This window comes from Hippocampus bargibanti, linkage group LG18 (assembly GCF_051943395.1).
Source record: "Hippocampus bargibanti isolate YZ-2025 linkage group LG18, ASM5194339v1, whole genome shotgun sequence".
Classification (NCBI taxonomy): domain Eukaryota; kingdom Metazoa; phylum Chordata; class Actinopteri; order Syngnathiformes; family Syngnathidae; genus Hippocampus; species Hippocampus bargibanti.
Genome location: NC_142751.1, coordinates 6190481 through 6210008, shown reverse-complemented (window position 1 = coordinate 6210008; position 19528 = coordinate 6190481). Strand labels below are relative to the sequence as shown.

Here is a 19528-nt window from a genome sequence, read left to right as displayed (position 1 = left end):
CTGATGGGCAAACTGAGAGCGAAAGCAGGAGAGTGCTGAGGAACATGCTAATGTTGTGAATTTGCTGATCAAAAGGAGATGTCTCATGGTCTCCCGCTTATCTGACGTTTACTGGTGGTAGTTCCCCTTGAAAGACTGAGTGTACACTGATTGGACGATAGCAATGATCAGATTCAGATAGGTAGAGAAGGAATTAGAAATGCATATGGAGTTCAGGGATGTGCGGTATATGCCGTAGGTCACGGTGCAACTGATATGATGAAAAAACATACACTGTGTTTTCTGGATTAAAAATCGCTCCAGAGTGTAACTTGCATTTTGTGGCCGGGATTTATTTTACAAAATCCAACACCCAGAACGGACATGTCAACTTAACAGGTAATTTAAAATAAAAATAACATTGAGAGCAATGGGCTAAATAAGTGTATGATAGGTGAACCTTATATCATTATGATCACTTTAAAATGGTTCACTGATTTTCTGCTCCAACTGGACAACTATTATCATATTTCATTCTAAAACTGATCACTTTAGCTGTGTGTGATATTTTGCAGTTGTTCCTGAGAGGGACCACTTACCTTTCATACTTGTTTGTCTTTTTTTATGATGGTATGAGAGCAGCGTCTTCTACTAGAGGCAAATTCCTTGTGTATTCTAGACACTTGGCCAATAAAGATGATTCTGATTCTGATTTTATTTGTATCCAATGGTAGAGTCCTTCAGTTGTATCAAATCAATTGTCTATTGAGTTTCAAAAAGCAATGAACAATAAAGTATGCTGGTTGCTAGGCTACGTTACTACATCATACTGTCTTTGCTGTTGTTCAAGTCCACAAATGTGGCCCCTCCTACACCAATGTGCAATATTTTTTTTTCTGTGCCTTCAGTTTATTGTGTGTTCCTCTCTCTTCAGCAAAGTGATCTCACTCTTGCTCATCCATTTGACCAGCTGTGTGTCTCGCTGGTCCAAATTAGGTTTGTTGTTTAGGAACTTATGTTTTGAGCGGTGCATCATTGTTAAGCTCTAAAATCTAAACTGATCTGACAGTTTGTCTCTCTTGGTCAGTAATTGTTATTTGAGTGAAGAGTTTTCAGCCCTCAAGGCAGCTTTCATATTTTTAGAGCTGCCCTATTCTACGATGGCTCAGTGGCTCTTGCAGCATTTGCAGGTAAATGTGCAGTGATGTCATCGGTGACATTTCAATGGAAGAATTCTACACAATATGACCTCAAAAAGAGACTCACCTCTGACTTGGGCTCCACCATGGGGAAATGATTGGATTTAAGTTGAATCAAATCTGAGTCTTTGTTGGGCAGAAATTTTGTGAAGGTGCACATGGATGCGCATTGTGTCCGATGATTGACCGATCATTTTGCCCATTTTACTGGCAGTATCTACTGTTCTCTGCATTTGATAATATTCAGGCTGCTTACTTTTATGTTTGGAAATTAAAATACTCAATGTAATTGTAAAATGCACACTAAGGGATGAATATAATATCCATCCATTCATCCAAATCCAATCGAATATACCGGTAATTAATTGGAGTGAAGTACTTTGGATGAGTGAGTAGTTTTACATCACATTGATTGGCTTGAAAATGGTCGGCCACTCCACCTGCTGTTCACTTATTTAGCATTCAGGACTGATATACTTTTGTTCGGCTCTCCAATATCTCAGTCACCTGCTCACGCATACATTCACAAAGCCCAGCGCACAATTTAAATGAAAAATAAAAATCTGAGGGATCATTTTAATTTCAAAATCGTAATTGCCATATTTAAAATCTGATCAATTGTTCAGCCTTAATGGCATATTTCTTAAAGATGAGAGGGATAAGAATGTTCCTACATATGAATGGGCAGTTTGACTGTCAGTGCATTAGCACCCCTTTTTTGTTCTCTTTTAACATTTTACTTTCCTTTGGCATCATGAAGGATAATGGACAATGTATATTCCGGTTGTTTCCCTTGCAATTGCGAGGCTATCTAACACTGTAACTGTGTTCGCTCCTGTACTGATCATTTTCATGCTATCAAAGGTTTTTGCTTTGTTTCTCGTCTCAGAGGGAATGGTTCACTCTGGTTTTTAATAGTCAGTTTATTTATTTATTTTATTTATGTATTTATTTATTTATTTGATCACTGAAAAGCGCTGCTTCCCACCAGAATACAGTGTAGCATCACACCAGGTATGTTGAGCCTCATCCCCCATGGAAGAGAAATAATTTATAAAATGAAATATACATTTGTTGTGTAAATGACCACATGCTGTAGGATATTTAATCCTGCCTGCAGTCGATCCCAGTCATGTGAATTGACCTAGTTTTGTTTGCCTCCCTCTGCCTGTCTCTCCTCTTGTTCTCTTTCATTGTCTTCCTGGGCCTTTCACTTTTTTGAAAGTGCCACTATGAGTTCTTTTCCTCCCCTAGTCTCCATATGTCTTCACATGTGTTCTTAGGCTAATGATGTTGACATTGGACATCACATATTCAAAATGTGTGAAATATGTTTTTTCTTGGTGCTTTACCATGACTCGTTGTACCCCTGGGTTCCATACCAGATTCAAAAATCATAAATCTTTCATGTGAAGAGAGTGCCCCTCAAAAAAATGATTGCCATGTGACAGTGTAAAATGACTATTACTGACGTCAGTCATGTCATCACATTCAAATTGTTCTTTTTTTATTGGCAGCCTGTGACAGAACCATTCAGTTCTTGAAACATTAGTATTGCTGTCAAGTGTGTGTTACATTTCCTAGCTGGTCAAGCATTTGTATATCAGCTAGTCGTATGCATTTTTTTTACATTTTAATCACAACAGATAAATCATAATGTATTACAGCAATGCATTCTCAGCTTGATTTTACTGCAAGATCAGCTGTGAAGCACTTTGCCAAGCAGGTAACTTGGCAAAGTCATCAGTGAGATGACGTGCTGACCCCTTGGAATGTGTGGCATGTATTCATTGCTGAAGAGCACACATACAGAAGTTTTGAATCATAGTGGAACCTATAGAAAACCTTCACCGTATTCCTTCTCGGCTGCGGAGACTGCATTCCACATGTCGGTAATGTCGTCTTCTTTCTGATTACAGCTCCCCAGTCTATTTTTTTCACATCGTTGATTTTTTTTCCTATTGTAGTCTGTTTTTAGCATATAAACTACACAACCAAGTTGGTGCCAAGATGCTGGTTATTTATTTAACTATGACATGAAAATACCTTTGGGTCTTTTCATTGAGTTTTTAAACTAGTGACACGATGATTGCAATATTTTTCTCAATTGTCTTCTCAAAGTCCCTCATGGAGCTTCACACATTGGAAACCATTGTGCCAGCGTGCCATTCATTGTTAATGTGTCCACAATAAAGGCAGTTTTAGTCACATAGGTCATTTAGTCTTATTCAATTTTTGTGTATTTAATTGTCCTTACTTTCAGTGAACGTTGATGCAAAACAGGTGAATTGCCAGATGTTTTTGTTTCATGGTTTAAATTATGCACCACTTCTATCACGTTCGATTCTTCCTCCTGTGATGTGTGTGCCACTTGTTTTGCTGAGTTACTCTTGGCAGATGAATCTTGTTTTTGAAGGCAAACTGACTGGATTTTCGTATTTCTCATATTATTTGCAAAGTGCATTTGTGTGGCAAATGGAACACTTCCAGATGAAGTAACACACATTTTGGCCTTTTTTTGCAATCACTGCAGTACTTGATTTGAGAACATTTTCTAAAACGGAGAATTGTTGAATTAAGCATGCATCAAACGTGGTTGGGGAATCAGGGTTAGATTTTCTAAGCAGAATGAAGAACGTGGGTGGAGGCGCAGGTTCTTCCCCGTGTTTGGTCCATGGCTTTCTGTGTATGTTTACATTTTGGATGTGTTATTTTGAGATGCGCTGTGTTAAAGTAGCAATGAGGGGTGGGGTTTATGAAGTGGCAAAATATGTTATCCCAACGAGATGCTAACATGGGTGCGTGTAGTCAATTCAGCGGGCTAACAGGAAGCGTGCGCCTGCAATTTTTAGTGGGAGTGAGGCAGATGAGTGGGGCACAGGTCACAAAAGCAACACCACGCATCGCTTTTCTGCCTTGGAGCACCTCTTACACTGACGCGTTCTATTTCACTCTGTATGTTTCTCAGTCATCTCGGTGAAGTCTAGCTTTATTTCAACATTTCTTGCTGGAGGTAATTCTCTTTGATCACTCTGTAACGTCAGCTACGATCAAGGAAAATGAAAGCCGAAACTAATTGCAATGCATGTTTAAAGGGGGAAAAATAGGGCTTTTGATGCAGGTTTGGATCCCTTTGAGTCCGGGGTGATTCTGAGAAAATATTGGACAAATATCCAATGGGCTTCAATGAGAAGAGGAATCAGCAAGATCGTGTTCACCCTGCTACCCTGGTTGTGACATTTCACAGTTGAAAATGGGTCCGTGATTGTGAAGGCTTCATCATGTGATAAGCTGCTGTGCAGAAAAGAGAAGTGGCCCTTAATTTTTATATTCTTGTGCCCCCCCCCCCCAGTCAAAACAGCCTCGTTGTGCCTATTTTTTTGGGAGTCCAATCACATAAATTTGATTAGAGTCGTTTGCCTGAGCGCCACTGGGCCCGTAGTGTGGCCCCTTGTTCTCCAATTTGCCCCCGAGAAAGTTTTCGCCGTGCAGACGCAGACTTTGAACTGACCCATTTTGTTTCTTCCCCTCTAACCTCATTTGCCGCACGCTTTGGGTTTCTCTTCTCTTTTTTTTCTGCAACTTCTGGCCCCCTTTTCCACACTGTCTGTCATTGTTGTGTTTGCCTATCGCTTGCATGTCACAGCAAAATAATCAGCAGCTGCCAACTCATGCACTTCACTGCTGGGCTCCTGTTGCGTTAAATAAATAGCTTTTCACATTGGGGATGTGTTATAGATGAAGAAAACCTGAGTTACCATCTGTTTTGGTACAAAATAGTTTGGTGAAGGGTTGTGAGGTGAATATGGTGAATTGCTGGGATAATAGTTGATTCCTCTCCAAGTAGTTTTGAATTAGGCCTTCACTGGTATAAATGTTGGATTTCTATGATGATTCAGCTCATGAGTTTCTCCAGTTTGGAGTTCATTTATTTATTTATTTATTTATTTACAGAACGCAACAGCAAGTTAGGGACATTAGGAGAAACTCGGAAGACAAATACTGGTCGACTGTTTTGGTAAAGGGTGGGTTCCTCAAAGGGATTTGTTTTGTTTTGTCGTAACATGACAATTGTGTCTTCAAACCAAGGTCTGGGCATTTGCTTTGACTTATTATGTCTACCTTCTCTGTTTCAAATACGCCCTCGGGTTTCTAAATTCAACCAAGGCCAAAGGGTTTTAGGTCCTGGAGAGCGCTATTCTATGTATTTATTCATTTATTAGTTTATTCATTTATTTATTTAAAATACACTTGTTTACAAGTTTGTGATATTTCATTATTTTAAAATACACACAAAAAACAATAAATAACAGGAAATTGAATGAGTTGAACAAATCATGTACTAAACAATTACATAGAGGAAAATAAAACGCTTGTCGATCAACAAGATGCATGAAGTTGGTATGTAAAAAAGTCATTACTCTAGGAATGATATTAGAGGAAAAAAATTGATCGAATACAAAAAACTGAAATGAAAACAAAAGCTACTCTTGTGTACATCAACATTGATGACATAAGTTTTTTTTTTTTTTTTTTTTCCTTGCAATCCAGGCAGCCGTTTGTTTTTTGCAGCACATATACAGTAGAAGTATATGTAGAAGTAAGTTGAACAAAGTTAAAGGGTTTGCTTGGGTCCCACATCTGATTTAGTCGACAAATCGGCTGTTATTTTAAAACCATGTTAACCAATTTGAAGTAGTGAAAATTTATACTGTATCCGAGAAGGGTTGCAAAAACTACAATATAATTTTCAACAGTCTGTGTACAGTCTCTGCGAATCCCATTTCAAACATTTTTCTTCTGAATTTCTTTCTTGACCTCGTCAGGATTACATAAAAAAATGTACCCTTTTGGTGTGAGTGTACGAGAACTCTCGAGTGTCCAGGAATGTACAGGATAGATAAAAGGAAGGAAGAAACATGTTCTTCCACAGCTTGTCTTGTCACAAAAATGTTTTCAGCCTTGTCCCGTGTTCAATGACATTCATGTTGAAAACTGTGGTAATTGATGATTGTTAGTCTGGAGCCCGACTGGAGCTTACCCTGAACCTCTATCTGACACAGGCTTTTTTACTGCACCTCAGAGATACATTCAAGGCGCGGTTAACTTTGACCTTGGGGTTGAGATCCTTGGAAGGAAAGGACAGGGAAAATAAATGCCTCAATATACACTATTTAATTTAAGGGAAAAAAGTGGAAGTCTGGTAAAATTTGAAAGCACTTTTACTGATGATTTGATGACAAATTAATATTGACTTGTCATTCTATCGTTTCTTCCATGTAAAAGTACAGTATTTTCCGGCATATAAGGCGCATCCTTAATTAATTATTAATTAATTAATTAGACTTAATTTTCTTCAAAAGATGACTGCGCCTTATACACAGGTTCGCCTTTTATGTGAAGTAATATTGAGCCACTACATGTCTTGCAACTACTACTCACACCCACATACTCCATTTCCCCTGTAGAAGAAGTAGTGTATAAGTAGTATATATATATATATATATATATATATATATATATATATATATATATATATATATATATATATATATATATATATATATATATATACGATTCACTCTGATTTTGAATTTCACAATCATCTGATTATTGTCTTCTGTTGTCACAGGGTTCCTGAAGCCCCAGTGCTCATTAGCTCCTCCGATGCAACGAGGCCGCTCAAACGATGCCTGTTCCTGTTTCAGTGGCATGTGTTCCCTTCATCAACGTCGACTGTCCTCTGGTAAGGTTGTTCATCCCCAAAAAGCCGTTCTGCCTGTGGGCTTTTTTCCCTCTCGGACAAATTAGATGGAAATGCCGTCAGTGTATTAACAGGAAACGCCTGCAGTGAATTAACCGATAAGGAATTCAATGAGTTGTGTTCTTATATTAAAAAAAAAGCTTCATATTGAATTGGCTTAAAAGTGCACAATAACACTGAAGGGTACACATTCAAACCACCATTTTATCGAAGATACAGTTATTTCTAAAATGTTCAAAAAAGCCTGAGTACCGGCAAGATAACAAAAACAAATCTGATCATTTTACATTTGTCGCATTCTGCATGAAGGTATGGTCTCCAGTCATCAAATGTATTATCACTTAAAACGGATTCTTTTCTGACAGACAGTGTATTTCAGGTGTTCAATTGCCTGACATGTTTCGGCGTATACTTCCGCCTTCGTCAGAGTGTCACGGATGCTGTCACGGATGTTGTCACGGTTGTTGTCACAGACAACATCCGTGACAGTCTGACGAAGGCGGAAGTATACACCAAAACATGTCAGGTAATTGAACACCTAAAATACACTGTCTGTAAGAAAATAATTTGTTTTACGTTAGACATCAAGTAGACAGGATGAACTTAATACAACTAAATGTATCATCAGTTGTACTTTACATCAAAAGACAACTTGTAATTATATGTTCTAAACTCGAATGGAAATGTGTTCTGGGTTTGAACTGCTCACACAACTGCCTTAAAGATTTACCTTGGGGCCTTTTTCGAGACAACAGTGTGCTTGTTTGCTATGATTTATGTGTGTTTACACGCGGACTGAGTGGGCAACAGATGTGCTCAGAGAATGCTCTCGTCCCGATCTTTTTTTTTTTCCATGTCTCATATATCCTGTAGATCAAAATAGAAATACGGAACATTCATAATGCACGGTATCTAATCCTTGAAGCGCTGAGACATGTCTCTGTTCTGTTTTGAATGTGAAATCAGTTACATTCAGTAAAGTGGTTGAGGAGATTTAAAGAATGATTTTTGGACAGGGAAAAAAGCTTATTGTTGTTGTTGTTGTTGTTGTTGTGCCATAAGATAATGAGTCCATGTTGATCAGCCGGGGGAACATTAACAACATAACTCATATCTCAACCTAATTTATGGTTGAAATTTTTTGTAATCAAAATCTCTGCAGTGCTGTATTCACTCCATTTGGTTCCATTCCAACGAACGTCACTGCGATTGCACTCCATGTTCAGTGTAAAAGTAATCGTTTGAACCCAGGCGCTCGCCAAACAAGCAGACCAAGTGAGCTCAAATCGTGCACACCCCGAGAACCAAGTCAATGGGATGGAAAAGCCTACTGGACCCCCCGACCAAACACTTTTTCCAACTGCTCCCCTCAAGCAAAAGCTACCAATCGATGCAGACCTAATACAACAGACATTCAAACAGCTTCTTCCATCTAGCCATTAACACTCCTAAACAGTCACCCAAATCCACTTGTATAGCGGCTCTTGCCATTTTGCACACCCTTGTTGAACAGCATTACCACAGTCATCATTGGAACTTCAGCACAATACTTATTTGAATAATGTGATTGATCACTATTACATCAGACATTTTAAAGTCATCAAAAACTACAATTGCACACTTAAACTTGCTCTCCAAATACTACGACTAGTCACTTTAAAATATTGCAATGATTATCTGCACCAACTGCATAACTCTGATTGTATTCTAACCGATATACCGCTTTGCTTGATACTTTCACAGCTGTCATTGGGTGGTACCTTTACACTACAGAATGTCTTTTCATATTTATTTGTACTTTTTTATCATGGTTGTTTGTTCATGATGATCCTGGTGTAGCCTATACTACCGGACACAGATTGATTGTGTGTTCTACACTCCTGGCCAACCAAGATGATTCTGATTCAGTTCTGATGTGAACTCCGCACGGACCAAACACACAGACCAGTGTTGAAAACGGGAGTGCTGAGCAGAGCAGCATTGATAAAGTGTTTATCTTCATCTGCGCAGGTTTGTCTTGCAACTGGCCATCGAAAAGTATTCCATCCCGTAGACAATGTTTGCTTTTTTACATGACACTATAGTTTTTCTCCAAGCAACTTTGGTCCAACAGTAAAAATGCAAATGTGAACTCTGAGCGAACCAGACCAAATTCACTCACCATATAAATATTTTTTTTCTTTGATCTGGACCAGGCGACTGTTTTACAAGTCTTAACACAGCCTAAAAAAAATATTTGATTTCGTAAAATGTCCATCCACTACGCTTGGATGAGTTTGAGCATGATCGGTGAAGTGTTCACCTCTTACACCAAGCCTTGGCCTTCGTAATTGTTTCTTGTTGAACAGCACAGCGAGTGTGACCGTGAATAGTTGTTCATTCCTGTGTGCTCTGCGATTGGCTGGCAAACAATTCAGGGTACCTGAAAACAGCTGGGATAGGCTCCAGCACCCCCCACCACGACAAAATGCTCATTTAAGAAACACTGAATGCTTGGAAAGAAACTGAGGTAAATGAAGCAACTGGTGGCAGACAACCCTTTCCAAAGTCCAAGCTTTATTGACCCTGTAATAATCGTGGGTCCAATTATGGGAAGTGTTTCGATAAATCTTTGTTTCAGTGATTGTCCTCCAATCTCAATATTTCAGTGGCCCGATGTCAACCACAATGACAAGCTGCTTTGAGAGGCGTGTAGCGGTGACCTAGCAGGAGTTTTCTGGGAAGGATTGTGAGACTCGCCCCTGGAGCCAGGTTCACCAGTAATGTGCTGAACTCCAGGCCACACTGATGTGGCTAAGCTCTGATTTCAGGGGTTTTACATTATTTTGGCCTTTAGAATGCAAACTTGCCAGATAGTAAACCTGAGAAACAGGACGGTTCAAGATTTTTCTTCGCACAGGATCATTAAGGAAAACAAAAAAAAATGTATTTTTTCTTGGGGGTGGGGGGAATGAACCTTTTTCCCTTCTAGAACTGTGTTGAATGAGGTGAGTGAGATGAATCACGCCAAAGAAACGACAATAAAAATAGAGCTTCTTGAAAGTGCACACAATGCAGGCCTTGTACTGTGATTTGGTCTGTCCTCATCGAGCTGAGTGGAGGAATGGAAAAGATTATCCGCAGGAATGTCTGGGGTGCCCTCAAACAGAGCGGGCCTCCTGACTGGCCAATAGGAAAGAGGCCTGCAGAGCGGCAGGCTAATTTTTTCCTGATGAACTCAGCCGCCTGCTCCACAATGCAGTCTGATTGCCAGGGTTGAATTCACATATGGTCCCTGTTTGGAGGGTCCAACTGACAGAATCAATTCTGCCTGGAGAGGAAAGGGGGTGGGATGTTGGGTGTACATGATTATTACTGGCTCTGCTTTCCTTTTTTTATGCTTTCATTAACTTTGGATGTGGACCGTCCACTGAAATGCTCCAGCATACTTTGCCTGTCCCACTGTTTCTCACTCCTTCATTACTCCCTCATTCTGCTTTCTTTTTCATTGCTCTTTGTTTTGTTTGAATAAGTAACAATTATGCACAACACTGCAGTCCATTCATGTTTACAGCAGCAAGTTCCAGACATGGCTTGGTCTGAAATCCTCCCAATTAATTTAGCTCTCCCATCGATTGAATACTGGGCTAAAATAAACATGAAAGTGTCACATAGCCACTGTTGTATAAGCAACCTTTGTGCGTTCATGCTCATTTATTTTTCTGCAATCTGCACTTCAGCATCAGTGCAATGGTCATATCCTCTTGGATGTCTTCTATAAGTAGGCAACACGTGTTTGTAGAACTTGTGGTAACACAGCAGGATTTGAGAACAGACCTTGGGGACAGAGCGGCGTCAAAGAGAGGCTCCCGGGGAAGGATTGTGTGACGTTAAAGTGGCTCCCATCCCATTGCGGGGTCCTAGAGAGGTGAGGAGGGTCACAGAGAGGGGCCTTGTTATCCTCTGCGTGCTCCTTGCACACTGCACTCTAATTGGCCGGTCAGTCAATGCTCCCTGGTCACTTCCTGCTAGGTCAGAAGCCAGAGGGGGAAAGAGAATGCCTGGCTGCAGATTACAGGCTCAAGACCCAATCAATGGCATCCACTGAAATCCATTCTCATACAAAACCTCCAACTATCATAAGCATTCCTTTTAATGAGTGGGAGTTCACTTCAGACCAGTGGACTGAGGTTTGTCATCTCTGGCGCCACAGCTGCCTAACGGTTCTGTTTTGATGAGTTGTGTATAGATTATTTTCATCTGACTCAGCAGACGTTGACAAATGTTGTGGTTTTAGCTGTTCTTCCATTTCTGTTTACGTTGCTGCTTTCACATAAATCGGCGGAAACAATATTTTGTTCGGTATTAGACACCACTACAAAGCTCACAATAACAATGCAAGTGAGCAGTAAAACTATAGCATTTTATCATGAATTCTTTTTTTTTTTTAAATTCTAACCAAATGGTGTAATGTTTGAGCCAGTGCTCAGTAGGCTTTCTCTACTGTTAATGAGTTGTTGAGTAAAATATTGCTGGACAAATATTCATACATCTTTCCTTGTTAAAGTAGTTTTTAAAAAGACAACAGTGCTGTAATCCAATCGTCACATAGATTTCCGGTTGGGGCTCCTTCCAATTTTAAATGAAAAAGTCAGTGGAATCCTCATCAGCCTTGTCTGCCAGTGAGGTTTCCCCGTGTCACATGGGTTGTGGGGGTCATGGCTGATTCGGTCGTAACATCTTGGGTGCATCTGCAGAGGCCAAGGACCCGCGCTCGCACAGAGTGATGGCAGTCATCCACGTTGGGTCACTAGAAATCATACCGACTAAGCCTTTGATAACTCCCTGAGCCTATAATCCCCCTCACAGCACCATCATAGTGAAATGTTATCTCATTGTTTCAGCTCAGATCCAGAACAGGTCGAGGCCAGTAGACAGCAATATACTTTGGGGAATGACGGGAAACTGTCCTATCACTGCTATTGTGCAGTTTTAGGCATACTATCTGCTAAAATTATATGACTGGTATTTGAAATTTCTGGGAAAGAAATCAATTTTAAATGTCATTTCCGGGCATATAATAAGGACAAAACAAGAGTATTGCATCAATTGATACCAAATTAATTACATTTTACTTGGGTATATTTTGCACCTGTCTGAAATATTTCAATCCCAAATGGTGATTGTGTCACATTTGTGTTTCCCAGTAGACCAGTGGTGAGCACGTTGACCTCACAGTGGTGAGGCCGTGGGTTCAACCCCCGCTCCGGCCACGTTGTGTGGAGTTTGCATGTTCTCCTCGGGCCTGTGTGTTTTCTCCAGGTCCTCCGGTTTCCTCCCACATTCCAAAAACATGCATGGCAGAGTGACTGAACACTCTAAATCATCCCGAGATGTGAATGTGAGCATGAATTATTGTTCAGGGATTGGCTGGACACCGGTTCAGGGTGTCCCACGCCTACTGCCCCAAGACAGCTAGGATAGCCTCCAGCACCCCTTGCGACCCTCGTGAGCGTAAAACGGTTCGGATAATGAAAAAAAGTGAATATATAAAGCTTGCATGTAATATATTCTCTCAGAGGCAATTTATGCAAATGAAGCAAGGTTCTTGAAGCATATCCCTGCTCAACTCCTAGTTGAACCTGACCCCTTTAGAGAGTTTTACAGTGAAGTGTGTGACGCTTACGTCTGGAAAGTGGGGAAAGAAACTGCATTTTTTATTCCCATGAATTAGAAATGAAGAAGCACGTTCTTATTCTGCAAGCCCCACGTTGCCTAATACAGAACAATATGTTAACGACTGCAAAGTGTGTTATGCCCCTGAAATCTATGAGCTAATTAGGTGAAAATGTTGCATATGTCTGGCTGATTTCACTGTCACTGACAGTTGATGGACCAATTACAGTCACGTGCTTGGTTCAAGTCTTGCTTCCACCATCGTTTAAACTTGAAGGCAAGTAAGTGCCATGTTTATAACCGTGAGGGTGACTAAGTGTTGAAGGCTACGAACCACAGACAGACATTTGACCATTTGTGTATATTAAAAAAAACACCAGCCTACCATTGCTGGAAATGAGCAATTTGGTGGTCTTTGCCGCACTTAACTCACTGGATTTAAAAAAAGCAATGCATCCTCCTGTCAAGCCCATAGCATGATGCCGCTACCACCATACTTCACTCTTGGTGTGACATTGTTTACTGATTTTTTTATTTGTTTAGGTAGGGTACACTCGAGTTTAGCTAGTTGTTGAGAGTTTGGTAGAATCACATAGATGGCAGTCATTCACCTGGCAACAGATCAGTCCGTACGCATGAATGCCTACAATACTGAAGAGGACAAGTACCAGTGAAATTGATGGATGGGTGGAGTGGAGTTGTCTTTCAAGAGCTCGGCAGCCTCAAGCTTGCATCAAGGCGCTAACTATTACACACTCAATATCGTCCGCTGCCATCAATGTGGACCTGTTGGGTAGAAGCAGGGACAGATCATCTGACCTGATGCATCTCCCAGAGGAGGAGAAGCCAGGGACAGAGATGGAGGAGGGACAGAAGGCGAGGCGAGCAAGAGGCGGGAGGGCGGGAGGGGGGGGGGTATTTTGACACTGAAGTGATTTGACGTGCTTGGCATTATAGCTGGCTTGGCAGGAGGGGCAGGGTGATGAAGCACAGCAGCGTGGTTGATCGGAATGTCACTGAAGATGCTCTCAACAGGAAGTCAGAAACGTAGCACCTGCACCCCTGCACCCACAAAAGGACAAAACTAGGAACGTGGGGCGCCCAAGGGTAGGCTGAGGGACTTTTAGAGAGGCCACAATATTGTGGCCAAGAGTTCCAGGTGACAGAGTACCAACCTGCCTGTGTCACATGCCCCGGTTCCACACCAACAGTCTTGCCTGAGTGTGTTAATGGAGGTCAGCACGCACTGTAGAAAATGAGGGAAGTGTTTCTCCACAGAGAGCCGCTAGTGAAGGTACACAGTGGAGTTGAGGGAACATAATGGAAATATCATGGTTTTAACTCTGCAGAGGAGATTCGGGCTGTGGCGGGGAGTCGAGTTAACATGACTGAAATGTATGAGGCATCTGTCCACACCTTAAAATACTTTTTTTTTCATTGTTTGTTGTTGTTTGAACTATTTTTACTCCATGTATATCACTTTGTATATAGTGGTGGTTGTTATAAAGTAGATGTAGTTGAATTGAGTTGGAAAAAAACTAATCTGCCTTGGCCAGGAATTAAAATCATGTCCAACATGGTTAACAAACCAAACAAGCAAGAAGTGGAAACTGTGCTGAGTCACTAAATATTGTGTTCTCCTAACAATCCATAACGTGTTCCAGACTTTGTTTTTTTTTTCTTTTAGATGTTATTCATTAAAATGTTTGAAAAAAGTAATGCGCATGATCTGGTGAAGTCTTGCAATGCAATGGAATGATGTATTAACTAGGTCATAATCATTGCAAGAATACCTGAGGCATTGGAATCGAAATTGTTGCGGGGAGTTGACCTTTTTAGTAAAAGAGAAGTCAATGGGAGAAAATGTGATGGTGGAAAAAGGGTGCGTTAAATGCTGCACAGTTGCCATGGGGGCATCGCGCCATAACTCCATTACAGTCATTGACATTGAGCTAATTGCCTCATGTCGTCATTCACCAAGGGTGACATGACTTCGAAATGAGGTTAGAGATTGGACGAGTGATGGAGCGAGCATCAGGTGAACACGGTGATGAATGACTGTCAATGGGGACAAAGTCAATGTTAAAACCGATGCTTTGAAATGGCAATCTGAATTGGAAATGTCGATTTAAGCAAAGGTGGCCCGGTGATCATGTGGTCAGTGTGTCCATGTCACACTGCAGAGGTTTGGTTCAATTCCAGCTCTGCCCCCCCCCCCCCGTGTGAAGTTTGCATGCTGATTTGCATGCTTTCATATATATATATATATATATATATATATATATATATATATATATATATATATATATATATATATATATATATATATATATATATATATATATATGATTATTGCTTCAAATTCCTTCTTTTACATTTATTTTCTTAGGTTTGACTTCCATAGGTCAAAGGGAGAAAAATAAATAAAATAAGCCGTAGCCACTGCCTATAACTTCAGTTTATAACAAGTATGTAATTGTGATTATTTAACATCCTGCCTGCCATCTGCTCAATGTATTGTGATACACAAGCTGCACACGTGCATATGAGCCTGATGATTACACAACAGCCGGCTTACTTTTGTGGTGGCAGTCGTCTCACTGCAGACACGATATTCCGCCGATTCCATTATTCAAACTTAGCTCGTAAGGTAAGCATAGGAACCGAAAGAAGCAGTCAGACAATACCGGTCATCAGGTTTACATATTTAAAATGTAAAGAATCCCAGATGTGCTTTGTTTACTCTTCTGCTGGGATTGCGGAGCTTTTCGTCCCCAAATTCATTTGTCCATGTCCAAAGAGTCAATCGAAATGGTCACAGAAGAACATTATTTTTTCCTTTCTTTAAATCATTTAATCTTAAATTCGTTGTTGCCTTGGATGTTCAGCCAATAAAAGCCGTTACCACACATTACAGCACTGTTGCAAAATGAGCATTAGCTTTTGCTTTCAGCAGTGGAACAAGGACTTGAAAAGGCTCATGTTATCAGATTGCATGTTACCGCTGATAACGTTCACATTACCCAAGAAAGTTGACTTTGTCCATTTTGAATGGGTTGTAAAGTGTCAGATGAACATTTAGTTATTTGTGTGTTACCTTGTGTGTTATATCAGCACAATTCAGGTGCAGTTTATCATAATTATCAGTCTTACTGCATCTATAATTTATTTACATCAGAATAAGAATGATCTTTATTGCCTAAGTGTGTAGAACACACAAGGAATTTGTCTTCGGTAGAACACGCTGCACGAGTATAATCATAAAAAAGACATGACAAATGAGTATGGAGGACACTCATAAAGGCTAATGTGCTCTAATTCCTTAATGTAAGTGGCACCCCTCAGGAACAACTGAAACAATGTGCAAGATATCAAGCAGAGCAAAAGTGATCAGTGCTAGAATAAAATCTGATGACAGTTGTACAGTTAGTGCAGAAAATAAGTGAACCATTTTAAAGTGATCAGTCGCCATGTTTGTCATAAAACAAGTGTGCAATTATGCAGATTTCATTGAGCGCCTTAACGTGTCAGTGCTGTCAGTGCTTGAGATTATATAGTTCAGTAACAGTAGTTCAAGTCAGTACAGCGCTCGAACTACAATGATTATCACGGGATGCTGTTCCACAGGGTTTTGCAAAATTGCAAAGAGGCACTATACAGTTAGATTTGGGTTACTGTTTGAGGGTTAATGGCGATGGGGGAAGAAACTGTTTATATGTATGCTGGATTTGGTGTACAAGGATTGATAGTGTCTGCCAGAGAGATGTAGCTGCAAAAAGGTGGTGGACAGGGTGCGGAGCGTCCAGTAGGATTTTTCCATGCCCTTGTCTTGGTTCTTGTCGTGTGCAAATCGAGAGTGGCAAGGGTGGTGCTAATGATTTTTTCTGCCGTCCCAACTGTCCGTTGAAGTCGTAACATGAATATTGGTGCTGTTCTTTTTCTAATGTCTAATTGACTACTTCATCACTGTTAAATCTACAGATATATCTGTTTTGGACCAAAGCACAGGAAAGCTGGGATAACAGGATTGCAAGCAAAAATAAAAAGAAAGAAACAAATACCACTCCATGTAGCGTATTATGTGACATATGATGATCCCCAGACTGAATGCATCAAAAGAATCAGTCTCTTACTCTGAAAACATTTACTTCTGTTCGACGTTATGCGTTTTACCAGGTTTCCGTAAAACTCTTTGAAAGCAGCACACTAGGTTTTCTGGGTGTCGGGCTAGTTAATAGTGCCAAAGGGACTTGTGGCCATCCGATGGATACAAAGTATTTCGAATGGGAGTGGGTGAGTGCTGATTGTTAATCCCACCAGCAAAAAGTCGACAGAAAAGTAAACAATAGACTTAGCCGCCTACACCTTTGCAGGACTTGCATCATGACTTGTAACACTTGCGTGCTGTTGTGATGGAATTGACTGTATAAAAACAACAATATGCCATACTCTTTACTGATGTAAATAGAACCCAGTTAATTAGTATTTGTTTGGGATGCACATGCCTTTTTTTCTCGTTGTAATTAATAGGCCCATGATAGCTATAAACATAAAAAAGGCAACAAAGCTCTGGACCACATTATCGCTACTTGTGTGACATTCCCCCACAAAATAAATATATAAATAAGTACAAATCTGGTGTTTTCTACAAATGTGTAGTGCCCCGTGTATTTAAGGTCTGATTACATCTAAAAAAGTATTACAAAATATAGTTGTAACTGATATCGAAAAAAAAACAGGCTGCATTTAACAATTGTTTCAATCATCAATTCATATGTTGATTTTTTTTTCTGATTGACCGCACAAAATGCTCTAGGTAATGATTTAATATTCAGTGATTGGTTTTGCTCCAACAAATATTGTTCATTGTTCCCCAAAGTAACAGCAAAGGTTTTGTTGTGACTCAAAGTGAAATTCTGTTAAGTTGCTGAAATTCTGCCATATTGCATAATTTCAAATGAAGTGTGAATGAATGTGATGATTGATTAGTTTTCACATAAGCATTGCACCTCTATTTTAAATGGTACGAAACATGAATGTAAACCCGATGCCTTCCATGGATGAGAGCAGTTACGGCGGAGCACCAAGAGAATGGGGGACCCCTCCTCTAATTAGAATATTTATAGAAAATATCCTTGAAAGAGGGTCTAAAATTGGCGTTGCGGCTGCAGGCTCCCTGCAGCATCTCTCATTTTATCTGTAATAGGGGCATTACGTGACACTAACACATTTTTGAAATTCCCCTTTCATTCCGCACATTGATTTGGAACATTACAAGCTTTTACCGCGCATTTGAAGTGTCTTGGTTATTTCTGACCAGCCTTTTTTGATCACCATATTTATCAGCATATCATACACTTATTCAGCCAGTCGTACTCTAATGTATTTTTTATTTTCAATTGACTTTCAAAATGGCTTCTGGTTCTTGGTGATTTAAATGTTCCTAAAATGTGACTTACCTGTTTACTGTAGTGTGATTTATATCTCTTCATGTCTTCTTTATTATCTATTTAATAATGGTGCATTTTTTTATATTTCCATAAAAGGAAATGTTTCATACTTTTCATACATGCAAATGTTACGGGAGCTGGACATTGCATGTTTCCTCATATCACAGGTCCCTTTGCATGAAACACCAGGAACTCAAAGACCTTCCTGTTTGTTTGCTGACAGGAAACAGGAGGAGATCCATTCCTAACAGAGTGACGGGCAATCAAATTCACTTGAAAGTACAAGCCGCCGCTGATAAATGACAAGTAACCACTGCTTTGACTTGGAACCTTGCCGTAATGTTTTCCCAGCGCCCGATGTCATTTCTATGAGGGCTGCTTAATGTGACGGGCTGTTTCCTTCCCTCATTACACTTTGAATAGCATAGCAATTTCTTCGTCATACGCACGGGTCGCTAATGATCTGTCAAAGATCGCGTGCCACATCTCTGTTGTCTTTTGTTTTACCCAGTCGCTGTTATCCGTCCTTGTTTCTCACTTCCCCTGTTACCAGTTTCAAATGTGGTGTTAACGTGGTCTTTTGAAAAAAAATCTTTAATTATATTGATAATGATTGATCTTTCAGCCAGTCTTGTTTACACAGTGTCCTCCTGCCATTGCCCAATCGAGACTTTGACCTTTCACACACAGCGCAGCGTACCCTTTTTTCTTCAGCTTGGCAAGCGGCTGACGACTCAATTGGAGCCAATCATGTGGGAAATGTTGACGGTAGCAGAGAAAAACACACGGGTCTGTGTGAGTGGCACCGATGACAGAAAACGCGATGCTTCCCTCTGATGTTCCCGTCCATCTAGTTTCATGGCCCCAAGCGAAGGGCTTCTTTATTGAGAGGGTCCGCGTGTGGAAGACAGAGACAGCCTTGTGCAGCCACCATCTCATGAATCAACTGCTCCGGTGACCTTGTGACCTTCTGAGCCCTCTACTCACTGGTGGAGTTCAAAGGTTGACCCTGAAGATTTTTTTCCAAATATCCTGTTGAACAGCAAAAGAGTATAGTTGTAAACTGGCCAACCACGACTGGAATATGAAATTCCAGGTACGTACACAACGAGGCCACCCAGTGTGGCCTGAGCAGATGTATACCAGTTTATTAAAACAACCTACGGCAGTTGTGTCAAACTCCTTTTTGTTGGATTGGATTGGATTAGATTGGATTGGATTAGCCTTTATTCGTCTCGCAGTGGAGACATTTACATTTCACAGCAGCAAAATTATTAAAAGAAGAGGAAAGGAAAGGAAGAAGGAGAAAAACTAAATAAAGAGATGCTGTAAAGGCAGCCACTCTCGCGGTGCCATCCTGAAGTCAAAACCAACAAAGACAACAAAAACTAAATAGCAAATAATGTGACACAACACAAAATACACAGACAGTCATTCAATAATAAACACGTTCTGCACCCTCTTTGCTGTATGAAGCAGTC

General features: G+C 40.3%; 1 protein-coding gene across 2 annotated transcripts in view; it reads left to right on the top strand.

Moving 5' to 3' along the window:
* rxraa (retinoid X receptor, alpha a) overlaps positions 1-19528 on the top strand; it is an 84960-nt gene that overhangs the window by 11999 nt on the left and 53433 nt on the right. For both annotated transcript variants that reach the window (XM_089020140.1, XM_089020141.1), the window contains exon 2: positions 6811-6924. In XM_089020140.1, the coding sequence (XP_088876266.1) occupies positions 6811-6924 (114 nt within the window). The remainder of the gene's footprint in view (positions 1-6810; positions 6925-19528) is intronic.